The sequence below is a fragment of the Thermothielavioides terrestris genome, chromosome 4 (assembly GCF_000226115.1).
Source record: "Thermothielavioides terrestris NRRL 8126 chromosome 4, complete sequence".
Classification (NCBI taxonomy): domain Eukaryota; kingdom Fungi; phylum Ascomycota; class Sordariomycetes; order Sordariales; family Chaetomiaceae; genus Thermothielavioides; species Thermothielavioides terrestris.
The window spans coordinates 4,364,077-4,384,054 of NC_016460.1; the positions used below are offsets into that span (position 1 = coordinate 4,364,077).

General features: G+C 52.1%; 5 protein-coding genes across 5 annotated transcripts; 1 reads left to right on the top strand and 4 right to left on the bottom strand.

Annotated features, from left to right (window-relative positions):
- Window positions 1-460: 460 nt before the first annotated feature.
- On the bottom strand, window positions 461-2,938 carry THITE_2120440 (uncharacterized protein). Its single transcript, XM_003656017.1, has 3 exons — window positions 2,572-2,938; window positions 2,291-2,517; window positions 461-2,226 (listed from the first exon to the last, which is right to left on the bottom strand). Exons 1-3 carry the CDS (start codon window positions 2,703-2,705, stop codon window positions 713-715), a joined length of 1,875 nt encoding a protein of 624 aa, XP_003656065.1. The 5' UTR covers window positions 2,706-2,938; the 3' UTR covers window positions 461-712.
- A 1,658-nt stretch (window positions 2,939-4,596) lies between these two features.
- Window positions 4,597-6,055, top strand: THITE_2171124 (uncharacterized protein). Its single transcript, XM_003656018.1, has one exon. It carries the CDS (start codon window positions 4,968-4,970, stop codon window positions 5,619-5,621), a length of 654 nt encoding a protein of 217 aa, XP_003656066.1. The 5' UTR covers window positions 4,597-4,967; the 3' UTR covers window positions 5,622-6,055.
- Window positions 6,056-6,227: 172 nt separating this feature from the next.
- Window positions 6,228-7,289, bottom strand: THITE_2120446 (uncharacterized protein). The gene is made up of 3 exons (XM_003656019.1): window positions 6,941-7,289; window positions 6,758-6,858; window positions 6,228-6,660 (listed from the first exon to the last, which is right to left on the bottom strand). The coding sequence occupies exons 1-3, from the start codon at window positions 7,137-7,139 to the stop codon at window positions 6,502-6,504; spliced, it is 459 nt and encodes a 152-aa protein (XP_003656067.1). The 5' UTR covers window positions 7,140-7,289; the 3' UTR covers window positions 6,228-6,501.
- A 1-nt stretch (window position 7,290) lies between these two features.
- On the bottom strand, window positions 7,291-9,720 carry THITE_2120449 (uncharacterized protein). Its single transcript, XM_003656020.1, has 3 exons — window positions 9,097-9,720; window positions 7,484-9,033; window positions 7,291-7,333 (listed from the first exon to the last, which is right to left on the bottom strand). Exons 1-2 carry the CDS (start codon window positions 9,367-9,369, stop codon window positions 8,131-8,133), a joined length of 1,176 nt encoding a protein of 391 aa, XP_003656068.1. The 5' UTR covers window positions 9,370-9,720; the 3' UTR covers window positions 7,291-7,333; window positions 7,484-8,130.
- Window positions 9,721-15,970: 6,250 nt separating this feature from the next.
- THITE_2053021 (uncharacterized protein) lies at window positions 15,971-16,207 on the bottom strand (the record flags this gene model as incomplete). The annotated part of the gene is made up of 2 exons (XM_003656021.1): window positions 15,971-16,075; window positions 16,121-16,207. Coding segments are annotated over 2 exons (192 nt in total), but the record flags the coding sequence as incomplete, so codon positions are not given.
- Between the last annotated feature and the right edge of the window lie 3,771 nt (window positions 16,208-19,978).

Genomic DNA, 19,978 nt, shown 5'->3' on the forward strand with positions numbered 1-19,978 from the left:
GCGTTGGCAAGAGCATATGCACAGTGGGAGGTGCAGGAGGAGGGGCATCACCCCCCATCCTCGCCCTCGACAGCCTCTGCAACACTCTCCGCAGCTTGCTTCCGAACCGTCCGTTTTCGCACCAACGGACCGAAGACGAAGCAATCGTCAACACCCGGCTTTTATCCTCCTCCTCCAACTCACCCACGAAGGCGGACGTCGGTGCTAAACATGCAAGATTCCAAGGGCTGCCGGTGGTTGCTTAAGCCGCGATGTCCCCGAGATTCTCGAGTCACTGCCTGGTTGGAAGGTCAGCTTCTATAGTTGCGAAGCCTTTATTTTGGTCCTCAACTTCGCCTTGCCTGCTCCATGCTTTGCCCTCCGTGTTTCGGCCCTTCCTCCATTAACTTCTACCCAGAAAGCAGAATGCGAGAGAAAGTTTGTGTCAGAAAGTTGCTGCCTGCTCAAAAATCAGTCTGTTTTCGCGAAGTTAGAGTGTGGTGCAATGCATTACCTGAAGGTCCAAATCGGAGCACTTCTTGTCCAAGCCAAAGACGTGAAGGTAGCTGTGGGACATTGCGATGCAAATCCCTCCAGATCTCGCGACGCAGTTCGACCCTTGTGGCCTGCTGGCAGCCTCCCTCCCAGGCTTCGTCTCACCCGGTGTGTTCCGGCCGGTTCCAGTGCCGCTAAGGGATCATCTGGTGTCCTCTCCTACGGCAGAAGGACATCCTCAGCATCCGCTAAGCAGCCGAGCACCGGGACGCCCAATTCCAAGCTTTGTCATGGCACCAAGCAGCAGCTCTAGCACGTTGGCCTTCCGTCTTTGCGCAGCCAAGGTAAGCAGGCCATCCAGCAGGCCCCTCTCCCGGCACAGCTGCACCATCTCCTCGGCAATCAGGCGCGACGTGAACTTGTGGTAGTCATCACACCACGCATCCTGCCCATCCTTCTCGTGGACATGGTCCGTCGCGGCGCGGGCGGTGAAGTTCCTGCTGGCCAGCTTGAGCAGGTGGGACAAATCACGATCGAGAATACCGGGGTCGGCCTCCAGCAGCAGGCGGACTAGCATCCGGTGGTTGCTGCTCGCGGCGTACTTGAGCGCAGTGTGGCCGGCATGGTTCTTCACATCCGGCTGAGCGCCGCGTCGCAGGAGCAGCCTCACGGTGTCTTCAAAGCCCTGCTCGGCCGCGACCATCAGCGGAGTCACGCCATCCTTGTCGGCCTTGTCGAGACAACGCCGGAGACGTATCCAGCCCGAGGGTGAGTCGAAGAGAGCACGGAGGACGCGTATAGTGGCCTCATCCGTGTGGGAGCTGTTGCCCACGCTATTCTGGCTGGCGTAGGCGAGCATGTCGTCATTGCTCTCGTGGCCCCGGCCGCGGACGGCAAAGAAAAGGATCGACCGTTTCTTGTCCGTCATGGCGTCGAGGTTGGCTCCAAATTTTAAGAGAAGTGCGACGAGCTCAACATTCCGTTGATACGCAGCGTAGTGGAGGGGGCTCATGCCGCCACGCGCTGCGCAGTTCGGATTTGCGCCCCTCTCCAAGAGGTCCTTGACCAAGTCGACACGGTTTGCAACGACTGCGTCATGTAGCGGCGTGTGCTCTAGAGCGGAGTTGCTGGCGTCTGGGAGGGCGGCGGCGATCGCATGAGCCGAGTTCATGCTGTGGACAAAGCTGTTAGACACTCCCAGCATTGCAGAATCCGAGGTCGGGCTGCAGTTGTTCGTGAAGCCTGGCACGCTATGATCAAAGCCCGAGTCGTTCAGGGCTGGAAGTGTGTGCTGCTGCGGCGGCGGCGCGACAAAAATGTAGGAGGGGATCCCATCGGCTACTCGATACCCATGGCCCGGGATGTTGGGGAGTGGCGGCCATGTAGGCGGAGAGAATACGGAACCCATATCGTTACTGCTCCGCGGAACGTGGCGCAGCATCTCTCCTCCCTGGTAACCGGAAAACGCAGTCGAAATGAAGCTGGCACCTAGATCTTGGTGAGGCGGCCCTGGGGGTTCGCGGTAAGCGCTGTTAAGCGGCCAAGCTATGGCTTCAGGGGCCACCCAAGAGGTGCTTCGGACTTGGGGGGCTTTGCCATTGTCGAACGCAGAAGATCCCGCAGGATCCTCCGGCTCAACTTGGTCCGCCTCGCTGGTGTCTGATTCAGGGTAAGGCAGGGGCGCTGGCGGGAGGGAGTTATTGGACGGGTCCGGCTCGGGCGTGGTATACGTGATGCTGGGTGGAGTCGACACTAGCGAGCGTCAGTGTTACAGTCCCGATTCGGTGAAAGGACCCCAGACCAGGAGAAGAGGTACCCTTCTGATCAGAGAGGGCATTGGCCGCCCCGTCCACCACCAAGTTGTGGCGCTTGGCGAACCGGCGCAGCTTTCCGGGTTCCACGGGCCGACCACGGCAGGTAAAGCGGGTGTCCTTGTTCGCGGCGCGACGTCTCTCAGCAATTTTGAGCATGGCAATCGACTCGGCTGTCTTGAGGTTTTTCTCCAGGCCCCAAGCTTTGAGGTGCTTCTTGTACATCTTCTTGCTGTGCGAGTTGTCAGCCCAAAGGACCGAGGCGCCAACGGAAGAAAGAGCGCACGTTGCGACGAAGCCATAGACATCCTTCATGATCTGCATCACTTCGGGAAGCTCCTTGGCCTGGTTCCAGTAAAGGTCCTCGATCTTCCTGCGATGGCCTTCCCAATCAAGCGGGATGTCCGAAGAAGCCGGCATGGTGCTGGCACACAGAGGGGCAGCCTGGAATGGCCGACACAAGTGCCACAGCAGACGCGATGTATGGAACCAGAAGACATCAGATGAGCTAGGGAAGACGGAGGGTGGGAAACCAACGGACGCAGGCCAGACAACAGTGGGGTCTGCGGTCCGAACATAGAAATAGGGGGAGAGCACGACAGAGGTTCGTCCGTGGCATCTGGATCAGGAAGTCGGTGGACCGGGAATGGAGGAGTCCCGGGCCAGCGCAGCAGCCGTCACAGCTGGCCATTTTAAGAGCTTCGGGGGCGAGGGCGTCTTGAGCCCTCGAATCATGATGAATGGGAGGGCACCGGCGTGCCCCGTGAGGGAGGTCCCCTGTCCCACCGCGGGAGAATGAATGAGGGCAACAGGAAAGAAAACAAGGCAATTGCCAACTCAGAATGGGGAACTTGCGAGGCAAGAGACCAGGCCAATCGGTATCGGATGTCTGTGTAAATCGGGCGACAAGCCGAGGCCGGGGAACCGGGAGGGTTGGCCCGACAGCGCACCGGTCGACGGGCGACGGGTGTCAAAGGAGCGCTTCTCGAGCAGTTTGCCAAACCCGGTCACTGTTCATTCTCACCGCCGGACTGAAAGGAGAATCCGGGGGCCGCTTGGGGTGCTAGTTACAGCTTCAGGAGGGCTGGCGGAAAGCGCTCCGCCGCCATGCAAGGTGGGGTCGCGACTCGACAAAACTGGACGCCGGTGGGCATCCCGCGCCTCACAATCTCCGGGGGTGGGAAGCCGGTCGGCGGAAGGGTGGCGGGGGAGCGTCGCGGTTGGTGAGCCTGGCGCCTGGCTTGATGCGTTGCAGCGCCTCATCGTGGGGCACGGAGTACAGAAATTCATGGCCCGGCACCAAGCGTCCAACCCTGAGATGGGCCGCTCTCAATGGCTACCTAGGCAAGCATGCCATCCTTAGTGTCCCGTATGTAGTCTGAACACCATGGGATACTGCGTTGTTAACGATGTCATGCCCGTTTGATCCAAGGAGGGCATTACTTGCGGGTGAACCAGGCAGCTGGGACATGGGCCCAGGGCACACCCTGCTTGACAAGGGGTCCCATCTGCAGCCTGCAGGTCAACGCTGCGGTCCTTCCGCAATCGAAGTCGTGGTGGACTGGGAAACGTGCCGGTACCCGTCCGGTTGGTCCACGCAGTGGCTTTGCCTGCCTTGGTGGGCTGAGTGTTGCTGACTCTGCTGGATGATCGGCTTGCCCGTGCGGAGTGACACAGTAGGGACAGGTAGCTGCTCGGCTTCGATGCCGGGAGGACCTTCCGCCGGGCCCTCCGGCATCTGCCCTCATTGCGACAAAAGTCCCCCGCCGTAAGCCGAAGCCCAAGCAGACAGGCAAACAGAGAACGCGGCCAGCTGACCGCAGAGTCGACGAAGATGCAAAGAGAGCCGAACGCCGCTGAGGCTGAAGCTGAGGCTGCGGACACTGAGGGAGGGGGAGGGGGCGGGGACACCGGAACAACATCCGGGAAGGCCACCTCAATTGAGGGGGGAGGGAAGTGGGGGGCCTGTCAGACACCGAAAGACTGATGAAAAATTTTTCGTGGGAGAGTGTGCCTGAGCAAAGTGAGCTGGGTTCCTGCCCGGATGTCTTCCGCGGATTCTCACTCGGATGCCGGAAGGTGCGTCGGGCCGAGCCTTGCGTGGGAGCAAAGGTTGCTCTCAACTTTGGAAACTGCCGCCCCCTGCTGGGTAAGGTAAGTACAGTACATGTACAGTACATACAACACATCGATGTGATGAGAAGATGGACAAGAGCATTTGGGACATTGCTTCCATACTGTAAGCCATATCCCGTGTCGTAGCAGTTACCACAATAAGGCACTACTTGCACATAAAGCTCGACTGGCATCTCGACCCAAAAGAACTCGCCTGGCGGGTTGTATTCCGGCCGGTTACCTGGCACTTGGGAACTCGGCACCCTGTGCGGGTTGGGAACCGGCCCCACTTGCCGAGGGGGGAGCGCTGGGCAGGCCGCAGGGCATACTCCGTACAGAGTTTACACTACGCTAGTGAAGGCCGCAGCCGCCAAATCACCGATTCAGCACCGCACACACCCGACAGAGGCAGCATCATCCAGCTGTCACTCGGGCAACAAGATCGCCCCAAAACAGGTCCGTGATCACACCGTCCACCGACGTCGCGCCGGCGCGACCACCACGCAGCCCGCCAGGAGCCTCCGGCGCCCAACTGTCCACGCCAACGACCGTCTGCCAGGCCCAACCATGTCCCGCAATCCCAAGATCACGGCCAAGAACCTGCAGTACACCGCGAACCTGCCGCCGTTCCTCGCCCGGCTGCGCGGCCAGCACGCGTCCGAAACCGACCCGGACGGGCCAGACCCGATCCTCGCGGCGCGGCGCCGGCCCGCCAAGCCGCGGTCGGGCAGCGCCGAGGCCGAGGACGCGCCGCTGGTGGTGGACGAGCACGGCAACACGCTCGACATCGCCGTCGGCGCCGACGGGCGCGTCCAAAAGCGACAGGCGGACGAAGAAGAAGAAGAACCCGCCGGGCCTGCAGCGGCTGGGGACGTCGTCGTCGAGCAGGCGCCGAACAGCAAAGCAGCGCCGGATGCAGCAGCAGCAGCAGCGGATACGGTGACGGCGCCTCCGCCGCCGAGCGAGAAGCTGACCGGCGTTGGCGACTCGCGCAGGAAGAGGAAGGTCGGCCGGGTCGTCGGCGTTGGTGCGGATGACGACGAGGATGACGCCGGGACGCATGGAGACAAGGGCGGGACAGCAACCAGCGCTGCAGGATCAGCCCGCGCAGCAGCCGCAGCCCATGACGGGGATGATTCGGGTGCGGCAATGGCAAAGAGCAAGCCGAAGAAAAAGGCAAAGAAGATCAAGCTGAGCTTCGGTGACGACGAGGAGGGCTGAGCGGAGGCCGGCGTACAGCCCGGCCGAGGCAGCCCGGTTACGCTTCGCTTTGCGGGTGACACAGCGTAGCTCAGCCGACTCCGTGCCTGCGGGTCGTCGTTGCGCAGCCTGGAACAATGCGGCATCCTAACGATTCCCGCACCGCGGAACAAAGCCTGGGTTGCGGCGAACCGGTCGTCATGTTCGATAGCCTGGCGCAACAACCCCGACAAGCTCGGGACGACGCGGTCCGCCGCCTGGCAAATCCCTAGCTCATTCCCAGAGTGTCGCTCCCAAGGCTGCTTGCTTTGCGATTCCGCCTCGTCAGGAGTGAATGGGTATATGACCACCATCCACTGAGCAATGGGCAGACACCACGAGGGAGTCCTTTTGGGCCGAGGTCATCCCGGGGAATTGCAAAGGAGGCTCGGCTTGCTCTCGGAATTTGCCCGTCCACGGCCGCCAGTCTTTCAGGATATGCAGTTTGCAGCGGATGAGGCGCCACTGAATGTTTCCGGCGTGAAAGACTTGCAGCTTGTGTGGGTGGTCTGACCAGCCCGCACAAGGATTTGTTGTAAGATAACAGGACTGACCGAACGGGAGCTCTCGGGAGGGGAGGACAAACCTTCTCCCGCTGCGTGCCGATTCTGCACTGAGGAGAGCTTATTTCGGCCAGCGTTCGGCCAGCGTTAGGCAGAGGGATTCGCTTTGGAATGGCCCGTCCCACAGCTTAGAGCCCGTAATCCTGAAACACGGAAAAGACGTCTATACAACCTTATCTGCCTTGTCCGGATATTCTACAAGCCCAGGCCCGTCGCTTCCATCACCTCGCAACGGCGCTGCAGGCCTGCGTTGCGATATCCCCACGTTCTCCATCCTGCCGCCAAAACAGCCACTTCGTTTACCAGTACTCGGGCTTGACGTAGTCGGCGAAGGTCTTGGGCTCCTCGAAGCCGTGGTGGTGGCCGTGGCCGTGACCATCGTCCTGGGGGCCGACGTACTCCATCTTGTAGACGCTGCCGCACTCGGGGCACCGCTCAACGGGGCGTTGACGGTCCATCTGAGACGTTTGTGCGTCAGCAGCAGTGTTCTTGCGGAGCCACGGGCCACGGGGGCGCGGGCAGTTGGGGGCGAGGGAGGGGGAGGGAGCGACGCACCCTGAGCCAGACGACGTTGTGCGAGTCGGCGGGGACGCCGGTGCAGCCGGCGTACTGCTCCTCGCCGGCGGAGCGGACCATGACGGGGTTATCGAGCGTGCCTAGCCACCCGGATTGGATCAGCGCACGCCATCCCCCCCGTCCCGTTCCCGGGACAGGCGTCTCACACCAGATTTAGCTTACCCTTCCGCGAAGCGTCCAGCGGCCGCATGTCGAAGACGTCGATGCCCTCCATCTTGCCGAGGATCTCGAGACGCTCGAGACCGGTGGCCTGCTCCAGGTCGGTGGGCACGGTGCCGGGCTTGGCGCCGGGGCCGAGGAGGTCCTCGTCGGTCTTGATCTCTGTTGGGGAAGTCGCCGTCAGCCTCTCTCCGCTTTCCATTTCATCTGCTTTGGACCTCGTCGCTTCTGTTGTTGCAACCTCGATCGAACCCCCCCCCAATCAATCACCTGACGTTAGGAGCCCCCTTCCCGGGGAGCCATGACGCAACGTCGCCAGAGAGAGAGAGAGAAAGAGAAACACCCAATGCATACCACTCAGAGTCTTGATCTTAGGCTGGTCGGGAACCGCATTGCCTGCACCGTCGAAAAAAATCCGTCAGCCCTCTCGGCAATGCCATGTTGAGCGAGCGAGCGAGCGAGCCCAATTGAGGCCCTCCCGGGCGCGGGCTCGGGCCGGGCAGGGTGGCACGCTTTTTGCGCGCCATTTTGCAACTTCGAACTTACGGCGCACAGCGGTGGTGGCCAGGCTGCGACGGAGCAGCGGGGCGACGGCGGCGCGGCGCGCGACGGCCACGGCAGAGCGCTGCAGGAACATGGTTGTCGTCGAGGGGGGGCGAACGAGGCGTGTGGTGTTGTGTGACAGAGTCAATTGATCTTGGAATTGAGGTGGTGAAGCCGGTCCGCGGGTCACAAGAAATGGTCTGATCCGTGGCTCGAGCACGGCAACCGGCAAGCCGAGCTGGCAAGGTGCTTGCTGTTTTTGGGTTAGTTAGGTTGCTTCAACCAGGTGACCTGGCACGTGGACCCCTCAACTGAATCACGGGGATACGGGGATGTCAGCTGGGCCGGACGCCGATGGTGTTTTGAACCGTGCAAAGGTCTGGGATTTCAATGTGTATATACTATCTGCCCTTACTTTACCTCAATTATTTCTACCAGTTCTGGTCCCGCAATTGCTGCGATATTCCGCGAGACCTTTCTAGCCTCCTTGGACCCTAACCCTCACCACCTGTCCTCGCTAACAGAGGAGAAGGGAGAAGTGGAAGGGAACACAGCCATATGCTGTACATGTATCTAGGCCGGTTCATATATACATTAAGCGCCAATCTCTATGTACGACTCACCCGCGCGTCTATCCTCACGTGTGCCGCTCACAGCCTGGTCCTGCCGGCGCCCTCCAAGCTCATCCCCTGAATCAGGCCGTCCTGGTACTCGGTTGCCACGTGCACGCCGCGGGGGCTCCAGATCTTGCTCTCGACGATGCCCCTGCCGGCGGCGGCGCGCGGGAACGAGGCCTCCTGGATCCACCAGCCGTCGCGCTCGCGCAGGACGGCCTCGCGCGCGGCGACGTGCATGACGAACGAGTAGCTCAGGCTCGCCGCCCGCCCCAGCGACCGGCCCAGCCCCAGGTGGTTGGCCGCCATCAGCAGGCCGTTGCGGTCCGCCACGTACGCGTGCGCCGCCACGTGCAGGTTGGCCTCTGCGTCCTCGTCTTCTTCTTCTCCTTCTTCTTCTTCCTTCCCAGCAGCACCGCTCCCACCCCCGGCTGCACCGGACGACGGAGCCGACGGCGGCAGCAGCAGCTTGTACAGCAGCAGCTCGCGGCGGGCGTGCACGGGCCGGCCGGCGTTGTAGGCGCGCATGTCGACCTTGCGCATGACGGCGACGGGGAAGCGGCCGGGCTGGTCGGGGCCGACGAAGTCGACGACGCCGTCGATGTCCAGCGGCGGGGCGGGCGGCCAGGCGTCGGGCGGGCGGCTGGCGAGGATGGCGGCGAAGCGGCGCTGCGGCGGCTCCTCCTGCGCCGACACGCCCGCGCTGTCGGGCTCCGGCAGCTTGAGCGAGCAGATGGCGGTGAAGGCGGGCGAGGAGGCCGGGAGGCTGGCGTCGGCGGCGGGGAAGTGGTCGTCGCCGTGCGGGCTGGTGCTGGGCTGCGAGGGCTGGTGGGCCGTGACCGAGAGCGTGCTGAAGGTGCGCGACGAGGTGAGAGGGGTGACGCGGTAGATGAAGGGCCGGGTGGGGATGCCGGCGCGGGTGAAGTAGCCGTGGATCGTCTGGGTTGGTGATTAGTGAGCGGGACGAACCAGGTGACAGGTCAATCAACACCTCTGACGCACATGGAGATGCAGCCTCTCGCCCGGCCGTGTGCCCCTTTCGTCCTCCAGCTCCCTCCAGGTGCGAGCCACGGCCAGGGCTGCTTGGGCATACACGTGGCCACCGAATGCGGCCCGGTGCATTCTGGGCGTGCCCTTATCTGGCGTGTAGTCCGATCCCGGCAGGTAAGCCTTTCGCGTCCCCATGAACCGCCGGCTTTGCCCTTCCGAGGGCAATCGGACTATAGCCAGCGCCTCCTTCAGGGGCAGCGGCGGGTCATCATCGCTGGCGGTCATGGTCGCGGCAGATTCTGATGAGCCTCAAGGAATTGGCCCCGTCGAACTCGGTTGATGTCGAAGCGACGCGTTGTGCCCGGGTTATCGCAACTTGCCTCGGCGCTATTTCCTCCCGCCTCCAAGTTGAGGTCCCGACTTCCAACTGAGTTCTCCCAGAGTGCTGAGCCTCATGCATTAACAGCTCGGTCCATATCATCCGAGTACTCTGTCAGCCAGGGTGAGACCGTGAGACCGTGAGACCGTGAGACTGTTGAGGCCCGCGCGGCTCGCCGGCCGGGACCCGCTTCGGCATCCCGGCTAAGACCCCGGGGCGGCCAAGCGCAACCTGGCGCTCAACCGTGTGCCGAGCCGAGGCATCCACGTGATGGCACGCGGGGGTTCCAGGTTGTCAGACTCTCTCACAGCGGATGGGCGGGAAACGGCAGAGGGCAGAGTTCCCGGGCAGGTAGTGCGCAGTGCAGTAATGCTCGGAACAATTTGAGCCGCTACCTTAGTTGCCTACCTATTTTTACACTAAATCTCAGGTATCCTGAAGGAAGGTGCATGTCAGTTGAGCATTTTGCTGTGCTGTCAAGAAGAGCGGGGCACCTGTCTCCCGCACTTCCACGGCAGGAAGAGGAAGGCGGGGCGCGCTGTAGAAGGAAGGATGGACCACTGGAAGGAAGGAGCATATTAGTGGGGCACCAGGTATTTAGCTACGCCCGGCTTAGCCACTGCACCTGAGGAAAAACAACCCACTTCCACCCACCGTTTTATCTCAGCCCTCAGACCTCCTTCATTGTGTTCTCTGTTTTCCCGGCCTATGGCCGGGGGTGGTCCGTGCCTAGGCCTGCCAAGACGTAATACTATACTAGTTTGTATATAACACTGTCCGCTAGACCCTTCTAAGAACCTAGCCCACTTTTTGCAGAGAACGCCTTTGAAGGAGGTCTAAGGACAAAATTCCAAAATGGGGGGGGGGGGGGGGGGTTAGACACGGTTTTGTATAGGAGCCGCAAAAAGGTGATATAATCACTCGCCAATATCTCCACCACTATATATCGTATCGCAAAGGCAATTATAGTCTAAGGATCGCCATTAACAGGAGATTCTAATAAGCCTATTTTTGTATATAGAGCTATAGTATTTTCCTAGATAGTAACTGCCAACGTAAATCCTTGGGCTAGGCACACCTTTCTTTCCAGTCGATGACCCCCCTTTAACTTCTACACCACTGCGTTAAACTCGATTAAATTTGACAGCGACGTTGCCCGGCTCTAGGCGATCCTCAGAGCCTGTTTTTCCACCCCCTAATCAGACCTTTTAGCTAAACTCTAGCCCAGAGGGTATAGAAAATAGCCTATAACGAGCTTAATTGCGGGCATCCTAGGCTTATGGGCATCCTTCTAGGTAACGTGGGCATCTTCCTAGGTTCACAAGCATCTTAGCCAACGTAGGCATCTTCCTAGGTTCGTAGGCATCCTAGCCAACGTAGGTATCTTCCTAGGTTCGTAGGCATCTTCCTAGGCACCGTTAGAAAGCGTATTATCTAGCTATTGCGAATCAACTTACAGCTTACTAATCTACCTCGATTTAATAGCGTTGTAGCCATCAGCGTAATTCGCCTTGCTTATTGCGTGCCCTAATCGGGTCAAATCGCGAATTTTGACCTTAGACCAGTATAGGCTCAAATTGCAATGGGCGCTCTAATTGGCTATAAGCAGTATAGTAGGGCAGTGTTACAGGCTAAGCCGGTTTAAGGCCCACGCAGCGAGCCAATACAGCCTAATACTGGTCTAGGTCTGAGATAACCACCGTTTTCATAGTGCCTAATAACAGGATAGGTGGCACTATCCTACCTAGTAGGCTCGTCGCCTTCATTGTTTTCAAGTAGCTTTTTATCTTCTAGTGTAACGTACTAGCCTTATAGCGTCTGCAGATAAGTGTACGATATTCTATTCAACTACCTTAAGGAAGGAAAAAGGAGAAGTATAGGCTACGGTCCCTACGCACAGAGTTTTTCAGGGGCTCGCGAAACGAGTTCGGACCAACGTTATTCCAAGCGCGAGGCGGGCCCGCTATAGGTCCGTCCTAGGGCCACCGTAGATCCGTCCTAGAGCCACCACGGATCCTAGGCGTAGCCCCATATACCTAGCCCAGATATAGCCTAGTCTATAACATACCCCCCCCGCCCCGTTGGGTAGCTGAATTAGAGTATACGTAACGTCGCATCAAGTATAGTTTAGGTCTAGCGTAGCGCTAGTCGTAATAGACGCTAGCACCTGCTATCCGGTTATATAGCGCTTGCCTTACTATTGGGGTAGTCTAGCGTAGTTGCCTATTGAGGCCTTGCCGCTTATAGCCGTCCTATTGCCTAGGCTCAAGTTATTTATTTATATCGCCTAGCAAGCCGTTGATTAGCCCTTCCTCGCTTCGTATATTCGTATATCGCAATTACGTTGCACTGAGCGTACCTACTGATTATATATAATCCAACCTCGCCCACTGTCATTTAAACCCCTTCTTCTATGTAACTTGACTTTCTTATATTTTCTTCCTATACCCAACGTATACCTCCCCTTCCTTCTCTACGATCCGTTCTTCCCCCTTCTCGCGTAGTGACATCGTTCTCCCTATTCCGCCTTGTATACATTTCTTTTCTTTTACGCTCCTACTTTGCGTCTACCTATATCTTCGAGTGTACTATTCATTACCGCCTTAGCTCCTATAAGAGTCTCTTCGTCCCCCCCTTCGATAGCGATATAGTTCTGAAACTCGCCTACTATATTCGTATATAGGAACGCTAAAATGTTAGTCGCCGCCACTACTCTTAGAGGTAGTAGTATAGGCCACTATCCTAGTAGCGATAATAATAAAGACTGTAATATAAGTATTTCTAGAACAACTTTGCTATAGACCTAAGTTACTTACTAATTATAATATTATAGAATTGAAATAATCGCTAGAAGAACGATAAGCTATTAATCAGTAGGTTCGTTGTCGAAGGAGACTTCGACGACGAAGAAAATAAACTGCTCCCCAATAAGGGAGAGTTCTATATATAGTATATTGCTCGCCTTTTTAGCGACACTAAGGTCGAATATACCCCTAGTCATAGTAAATCCTATAAAGAATATTGGAGGGCCTATACTATATACGAGTAGGACTCTATATTATAGGCAATAAACCTCTACCTTCGGTCTAGTCTAAAGAAAATCCTTAAGGCGTATAATATAGGCTAGGCTATCGAGACCCTAGCCTAAAAGAAGATAAGCTTATAGCCTATTTGCTATATAGTCCTTAAGTATAAATTCTAGAAGCTAATATAGTCTTTCTAAACCACTTTTAATAATGTATAGACGTATTATATCCCTATTTAGCTAGCACTGCTTCCTCTATTTACTATTAAGCGGACCCCAACTTATACTATCCCCTAGACCCTAGTCGCCTCCCCTACTATACTAAGCTACTATAGGGCTTTAGTGCCCTACAATCCGCTTACCTCCTCCCTAGACTACTCTACCTAGCTAGCCGCCTACCTAACTTATCGTTTAATAAGCAATAAAGAAGCCTACTAACGCGATATACACTATCTAGTCGATACTATTATAATAGTCGTTAATACCAACAACCGTCTTATCAACTATATTTTAAACTCGCTATAGTCTAGCCCCTCTTCGCAAGATAGCTATAGTACAACTCCTACTAGGTATAACATTGCTTTAGTTCCCTTTGTCCTACGTCCCTAGCATTGTCTATCCTCTCCCTTTAAGAACCTCGCCTATATCCTTTAGAAGTATACTAATCCTCTACCCTAGACCCCTAGCAGGTCCAATAGATAGCCGATTATAGAGGTACTCTCGTCGCCTAACAAGGGTGTTGAGCACCTATTTACTAGCGATATAGTACTGTCTAGAGACAAAGAGGCTATAGAATAGAGCTAGAGATAGCTCTGTCCTCTACTATAGCCCTGCTCCCGCTTTATCCTATGCCTCGACCTATTATTGAACTAACCTACTGACTAAAGTAGTTACAATAACTTTGATATCCGCCCCCGCCCTATCTTAGAGATCCTAGAGCAAGTAATACACTAGCTACCGACCTCGCCTCCCCTTAGTTTACGCCTAGGTATCCTATAGTACTATAGGATTGACGCTAGGGTAAGGCTAAAGGACTATCTACATCTAAGGAAGGAGACCTAGTTAACGCGTTAGGGCCTCTCTACACTTATATTTTTCTTATTGTTCTTTTATAATAAGGCTATAGCTAGATATATCAGGGTGACTATACGCCTAATGGTACTACCGAGCTATATTCGTTTTATCGTTGTCGTTTCTTGTAGGGTAGTCTATATATAAACATTGCGTTTTCCCTTCCTCCTCCAGTTCGACGCTAGCCTATCGTTATATTATACATCTCCCTATTCCTGTTCGAACTCGTTGAGTATAGCAGTATCTAAGAAGTTCTCTAAAGGCTCCTACGTTGGTTTATTGTAATCTATCCACTTAACGTATATATTACAGTTGTTTCCCCTCCCCCTAGCGTTCTAAGCTTTAAGGATCGCCTCTACCCTATACTCCTACTAAGGAATACCCTTCTCCAATGTAACCTATATAGGGTCTAGCCATTTATCTATAACTTTCTATAAAGAGAGTAGATTAGAGGCTACTCGCTCGACTAGATCGATATAGAAGGTCGAGTATAAACTACTTAGTATATCGAGCATTATCGTCAAAGGGGTAGGTACCGTGACTACCTTATACTTAGTATTTAGCTAGTCGAGTTTCTTACTAAGGCGGTTTATCTTTATATTGTATAGAGAGAGCTATACCTCGTCCTCTACCTTAAACCTCTTAGCTAGGTAGCGGGAGCAGTTTATATTCGTCTACTATTGCTACTACGTATATACGATAGTTGCTTAGGTCTACTCTATTCCCTCCTTTAGATAGTGGAGGAACTTAGCAATATAGCTCTCTAAGGTCGCTATAGGCGTTGTCGAGATCGTAATAAGTTGTATAGGGCTTATATCGAACCTATAGAGGAGGTAGTTTAGGCTTACCCTAGTTATAGACGAGTCTCTATTATTGAGTACGAACTAGTAGGCTAGGAGGTATTTAGGCTAGTTGTACTATATAAAGGAGACGAAGATCTAGAGGATAGCCTATACCTCTTAGTTGACCCGCTCTATTCCCCTATTCGTCTAGGGATAGTAAGAAGTCGATAAAAGCTGTTCTACCTCTACCGCCTTATATAGCGTAGTCTAGAACCTATTTAACTAGTCCGACCTATAGTTAGTTATAATTTAAGTTAGGAACCTATAGAAGCGCTATTATACGTTATAGAACTAGAGGATATACTCTTCTACTCTTATTAAATATATCGCCTCGAGCTATATATACTTAGAGAGGCGATCGGTAATCACTATAAGGTAGCTAGACGCCCCCTTGTCTCTTATAGAGAGGTCGGTTATAAAGTTAATAGAGATCTATTTCCAAAAGCGATTAGGGATAGGCAAAGGTTGTAAAAGCCTTTGACATAGCTACTAGGAGATCTTGCTCTAGCAGTACTAGTTATAGTTCCTAATGAACTACTTTATATTAGACGATATAAGGTCCTAGTAGTAATCTCTCTAGAGCATTTTAAATAGTCTATTACGCCCTAGGTATCCTAATATAGCTAAGTTATAGATCTATTAGATAATCGTAGTAGTTAGGGGCTCTTATATAAAGAGCTAGAGATAGCTATAGAACTAGAGTGTACTTTATATATTAAAAGAGTAGTTTATAATCTAGGTTTATACTATATTCGCCTCCTTTAGAAACTTCTAAGCTTCGTTGTAAATAGCTTAGAGCTAGTGAGTATAGTACTCGTCTTCGACAATACCCTCGTCCTATAGGGCTATAAGCTACTTGTCCTCGAAGAGCGTCTCTCCTATAGGCAACCTAGCCTCCTCCTATATACTAGTCTAGTATACCTTGATCGGAGGAAGTAGCTAGGCGATATATTAGCTATCTTTAGGCTCGTCTTATTCACGTTAAGAGAGTGTATTAGGGCGCGAAGCCTAGGATCCTAGCTAGTACTTTAGCTCGAAGTTAAATAGGGAGAGCGTTTCTACCTATTGGGCCTACTATTTACTAATTGGATATAGCTAGGTGAAGTACTTAAGGTTCTTATAGTCGATTAGGATAGTAAAGGGGGCTACTACGCTCTAAAGCTCTATCGACTAGGCCTTGAGATATAAGATAATAGCTAATAGCTCTTTATTATAGATAGTATAGTTACACTTAGCAAAGCTTAGTTTCGTAGAGTAGTAGGCTATAAGGTAAAGAACCTCGTCCTCTCCCCATTAAGATAAGTATCTACTAAGTGCTATACTAGAATAGTCCACTTCTATAATTGTCTCTCTCTTAGGATCCTATTAGACGAGGATCAGCTCCAATATAAATATAGCCTTAAGTATATCGAAGGCGTTCTACTCCTCTTTACCTTAGCGGAAGGGGACGTTCTTATAGATAAGGTATATTAATAGGGCCGCCTTCTTAGAGAAGTTGGGGATAAAGTCGCAATAGAAATTAGCGAATCCTAGGAAGCTCTATACTCCTTAGACTTTACGAGGTGCCTCCTACTTATAGATAGCCTTAATCTTCTTAGGGTCGAGGCGGATATAGACCCTAGCCTCTATAATATACCCTAGGTACTTAACTTCCTTTACTGCAAATATATATTTCTTAAGGTCTAGGTTGAAGCCTATATCCCTCAGTCTTTAGAGGACCTTATATACCTTCCTTATATAGTCCTTTCGGCTCTTGCTTAAGTACACTAAGATATTATCAAGGTATACCGTTATATAGTCTCTTAGCGTTAGACCAAAGGCATTGTTAATATATCTCTAGAACGTTGTAGGAGTACCTACGAGCCTAAAGGGGTAGACTAGCTATTCGAATAGTCCAAACCTTATATAAAACGCTATAAGGTGTTTATCCCCCTTAGCTATCTAGATATAGTAGAACATAGCCCTAATATCTAGCTTTATAAGCCATTTAGCCCTAGCTAGGGACTGAAGAGTCTCCTTAATTAAGGGGAGTAGGTACTAGTCCTATTTAGTAATTTTGTTTAGGGCTTAGTAGTCTATATAAAACCTCTATCCTCCTTTTAGCTTCTTTATAAGGAGGACTAGGGCGGCTACTAATAAGGAGCTTACCTAGATCTATCCCTTATCTAATAGATCTACGACCTACTTCTAAATCTCTAGGAGATAGTCCTTTGGTATATTATACAAGGGTCCCTATAGGAGTTTAGGAGATTTTCTATCTAAGCCCATTTTAAGATGGATATAATAGTTGGCCTCTCTTTGATAGAGGGGGAGGTCGTTCATCTTCTCCTTGTCGAAGAGGTTGGCGAAGTTACATAGCTCCTCTAGCAAGGCGACCTTCGGGTCTAGGTTGGCATTGGGCTAGGAGATAGCCGCTTCTAGTATAGTGGTCATCTTATAGATACTAGTAACGAGGAACGTATCTTGTACCTCTTTAGACTTTTTCCTTTATACCCTATAGGCTAAGCCTATAAACACTATGCCTATAATTAGGGTAGCGTTAGCTTCCTTCTATTATAAGGAGCACTCGTATACCTATAGGCTACTTTGCGAATTGACGGTAAAGACCCTATTGACTAGGTCTAGTACAATCCTATAGTAGTTTATCTAGGGGAGCCCTAATATAACGTTGTAGGCTAGCCCTAATACTATATAGAATATAGCGGTACTGATCTACCTATCGACGTCCATTGTAATATAGGTGATATATATAATTTTCTTTATAATTTGTACCCCCTTAACTATAATACTTAGGGTATAGAGAGTCGGTAGGCTTATCTGCTTGATCCTTAACCTCTAATATACTCTCTTGCTAATAGCTCTATAGCTCTAGTACCTACTATCTACTTATATATTTATAAAACTAGAGGAGTTTAGAAAAATAGGGATAAGAAAAGGGGGCTTATCCATTCTCTCTCTAATCTCTATAAACTCGTTCTATAAGTGGCTAGGTCCTTTCGGCCCTTGTATAAGACTTTGTATAGGGGCTACTCTTTTCCCTCCTCTTCCTTAGAGGGGGAGTCCTCCTCTACCTATTCCTTAGCCTCCAACTTATTAATGTCGACCTAAGGAGCTAGTCTCTTAGCTAGGGCGAAGAGATAGGTAGCTACAAAGTAGCCCTAGCGCCTACAACGGATATAGGCTCTAGCCTATTAGCGCGTTATATATACTTCGTCGTTTATCTACTTCGCCTATAGCGCATTTATATCTCGTTTTCCTCTATTCTACTACTACTTTCCTTTATAACCCCTATTAGCTCCCCCCTAAGCTAGAGCAATGTAGGTTATATTGATCCTAGTCATTGGTATATCTCTATCTACATCTTTCTCTATATCTACGTTGGGCCTAGGTCGTTTACCCTAGGACCATTGGTATCGTTCCTCTAAGCGGAGGGCCTCTAGGTCGATAGCAATCTTATAGTACTTTACAATAGCTATAGTATAGTCGTTCTATAGGACCTCCTATCCTACTACAATATATTTCAACTTTAGGGAGAAGTATTGTTATAGTCTAATAAATTGTACCTCGTTGCTCTAATTAAGTTCTCTAGCCTTCGATAGCTTCGTCTCAAAGTGAATAATAAAGGAGGAGAATAGCTCGTTATCTCCTTAGCGGAGTATATCTAACTCTATCAAAGCTATAACCTACTTATAGAAGTCTATATAGACTATTGTAAAATACTTAAGAAACGCTCCTAGGTTATAGTTATAGCTAGGTCCTCCCAACTTATAGAAGGCTACGACCTTAGCCTAGACCCTTTAGCTAAGGTTTCTCTAAATAAATACCTACTAGTTACAAAGATCCCTAATAAAGTCCTAGTCTACTACTAGGATATACGCTATTATAGCCCTCTAGGCGGCAAAGAGCTCCTTTTTACCGTCAAAGGGTTGTCCTATAGGGAGGCACTTCCACTACGTCTAGGGAGCTGCTAAAGCTATAGTATTAGTCGTTAGAGCCTAGGCGTTTACTACTATAGAGGCGTTTATAGTCTAAGCTATAGCAATCTAGGCTATACGAAGTTCCTTAATAGTTATATTCTAATGTACGATCGTCTTCTATAAGAGTTGGAAGTGTTTATAGACCTAATCTAGGTCTAGGACCTACAAGACGCCTAGGTTGTTTATAGTAGCGTCTAGCCCGCTCAGTACTAGCGTCGAAACGCCTAGCGTACTACTCTCGTCTATACCTAAAAGTAATAACTGCTCTATCTATATAAAGGTAGTTGAACTATAACGTACTAGCTTTATAGCGTTTGCAAATAAGCGTACGATGTTCTATTCAACTACCTTAAAGAAGGAAAAAGGAGAAGTATAGGCTACGGTCCTTACGCACAGAGTTTTTCAGGGGCTCGCGAAGCGGGTTCGGACCAACGTTATTCCGGGCGCGAGGCGGGCCCGCCATAGGTCTATCCCGGGGCCGCCGCGGATCCGTCCCGGGGCCGCCACGGATCCTAGGCGCAGCCCCACATACCCAGCCCGGGTACAGCCCGGTCCGTAACATCTAGTCTAGGCCCTGGCATTTGTTTTTCTCTAGTGGCTTTGCCCTAGCATTTGTGTGTTTTCTAGTGGCATTGCCCTAGCTTTTTAGGCCTTATCCTAGCATTGGCCTCCTAGTGTATATTTTCGACCTTTTCGACTTCGATTTGTCGACTTCAATAGCGTTGTTTACATTTTTTGGGCTTTAACCGGCACTAGCCCACTAGATTGCGACTTTTCCTCACGTTTTAGGCGTCTACCGGCACTGGCCCACCGGCTTTTTCGCGTTGTTAAGCGATTCTAAGGCGACTTTTTCTCCTTCTCGACCGCGGCCCCGACTAGGCATATAGACTTGCCCCTACAGGAAGGACGACTAGCGAAATCATCAGAAGCATGGGAAGAAACCCTCACGAGCTTGGCGGATGGACATGAAGGCGGAGGATATGGACAAGACAATGGAGCATATGGACATGCCCCTAGCAATGGGACGATTAGTGTAGCAGGTTCATTGAAGGCAAGGGACTTGAAGGCGGAGGATATGGACATGCAGACGGGGGATATGGACACGCAGACGGAGGATATAGACGAAACAGTGGAGGATATGGACATGCCCCTATGCATTCTTAGGCACGTTTATAGGTTTTGAGCATGGCGATGGGGACATCGCTATTATAGCAGATGGGGGGACTCTGTAAAAGGAAGGATGGACCACTGGAAGGAAGGAGCATATTAGTGAGGCACTAGGTATTTAGCTACGCCTGGCTTAGCCACTGCACCGGAGGAAAAACAACCTACTTCCACCTTATCTCAGACCTTAGACCTCTTTCATTGTGTTCTCTATTTTCCTAGCCTATGGCCGGGGGAGGTCTGTGCCTAGGCCTGCTAAGATGTAATACTATACTAGTTTATATATTGAATTGGGGTGATAGACTACCTAGATATAGGGACCCAGTTTTTCTATTCGTTTCAGTACATTGCATTCGTTGCTAGGGGGTCTAGCCCTCTAATCATATATATTTAAGTGGGCTAAGCCCATCTTCTTCGTTATTAAGTAAGACATTAA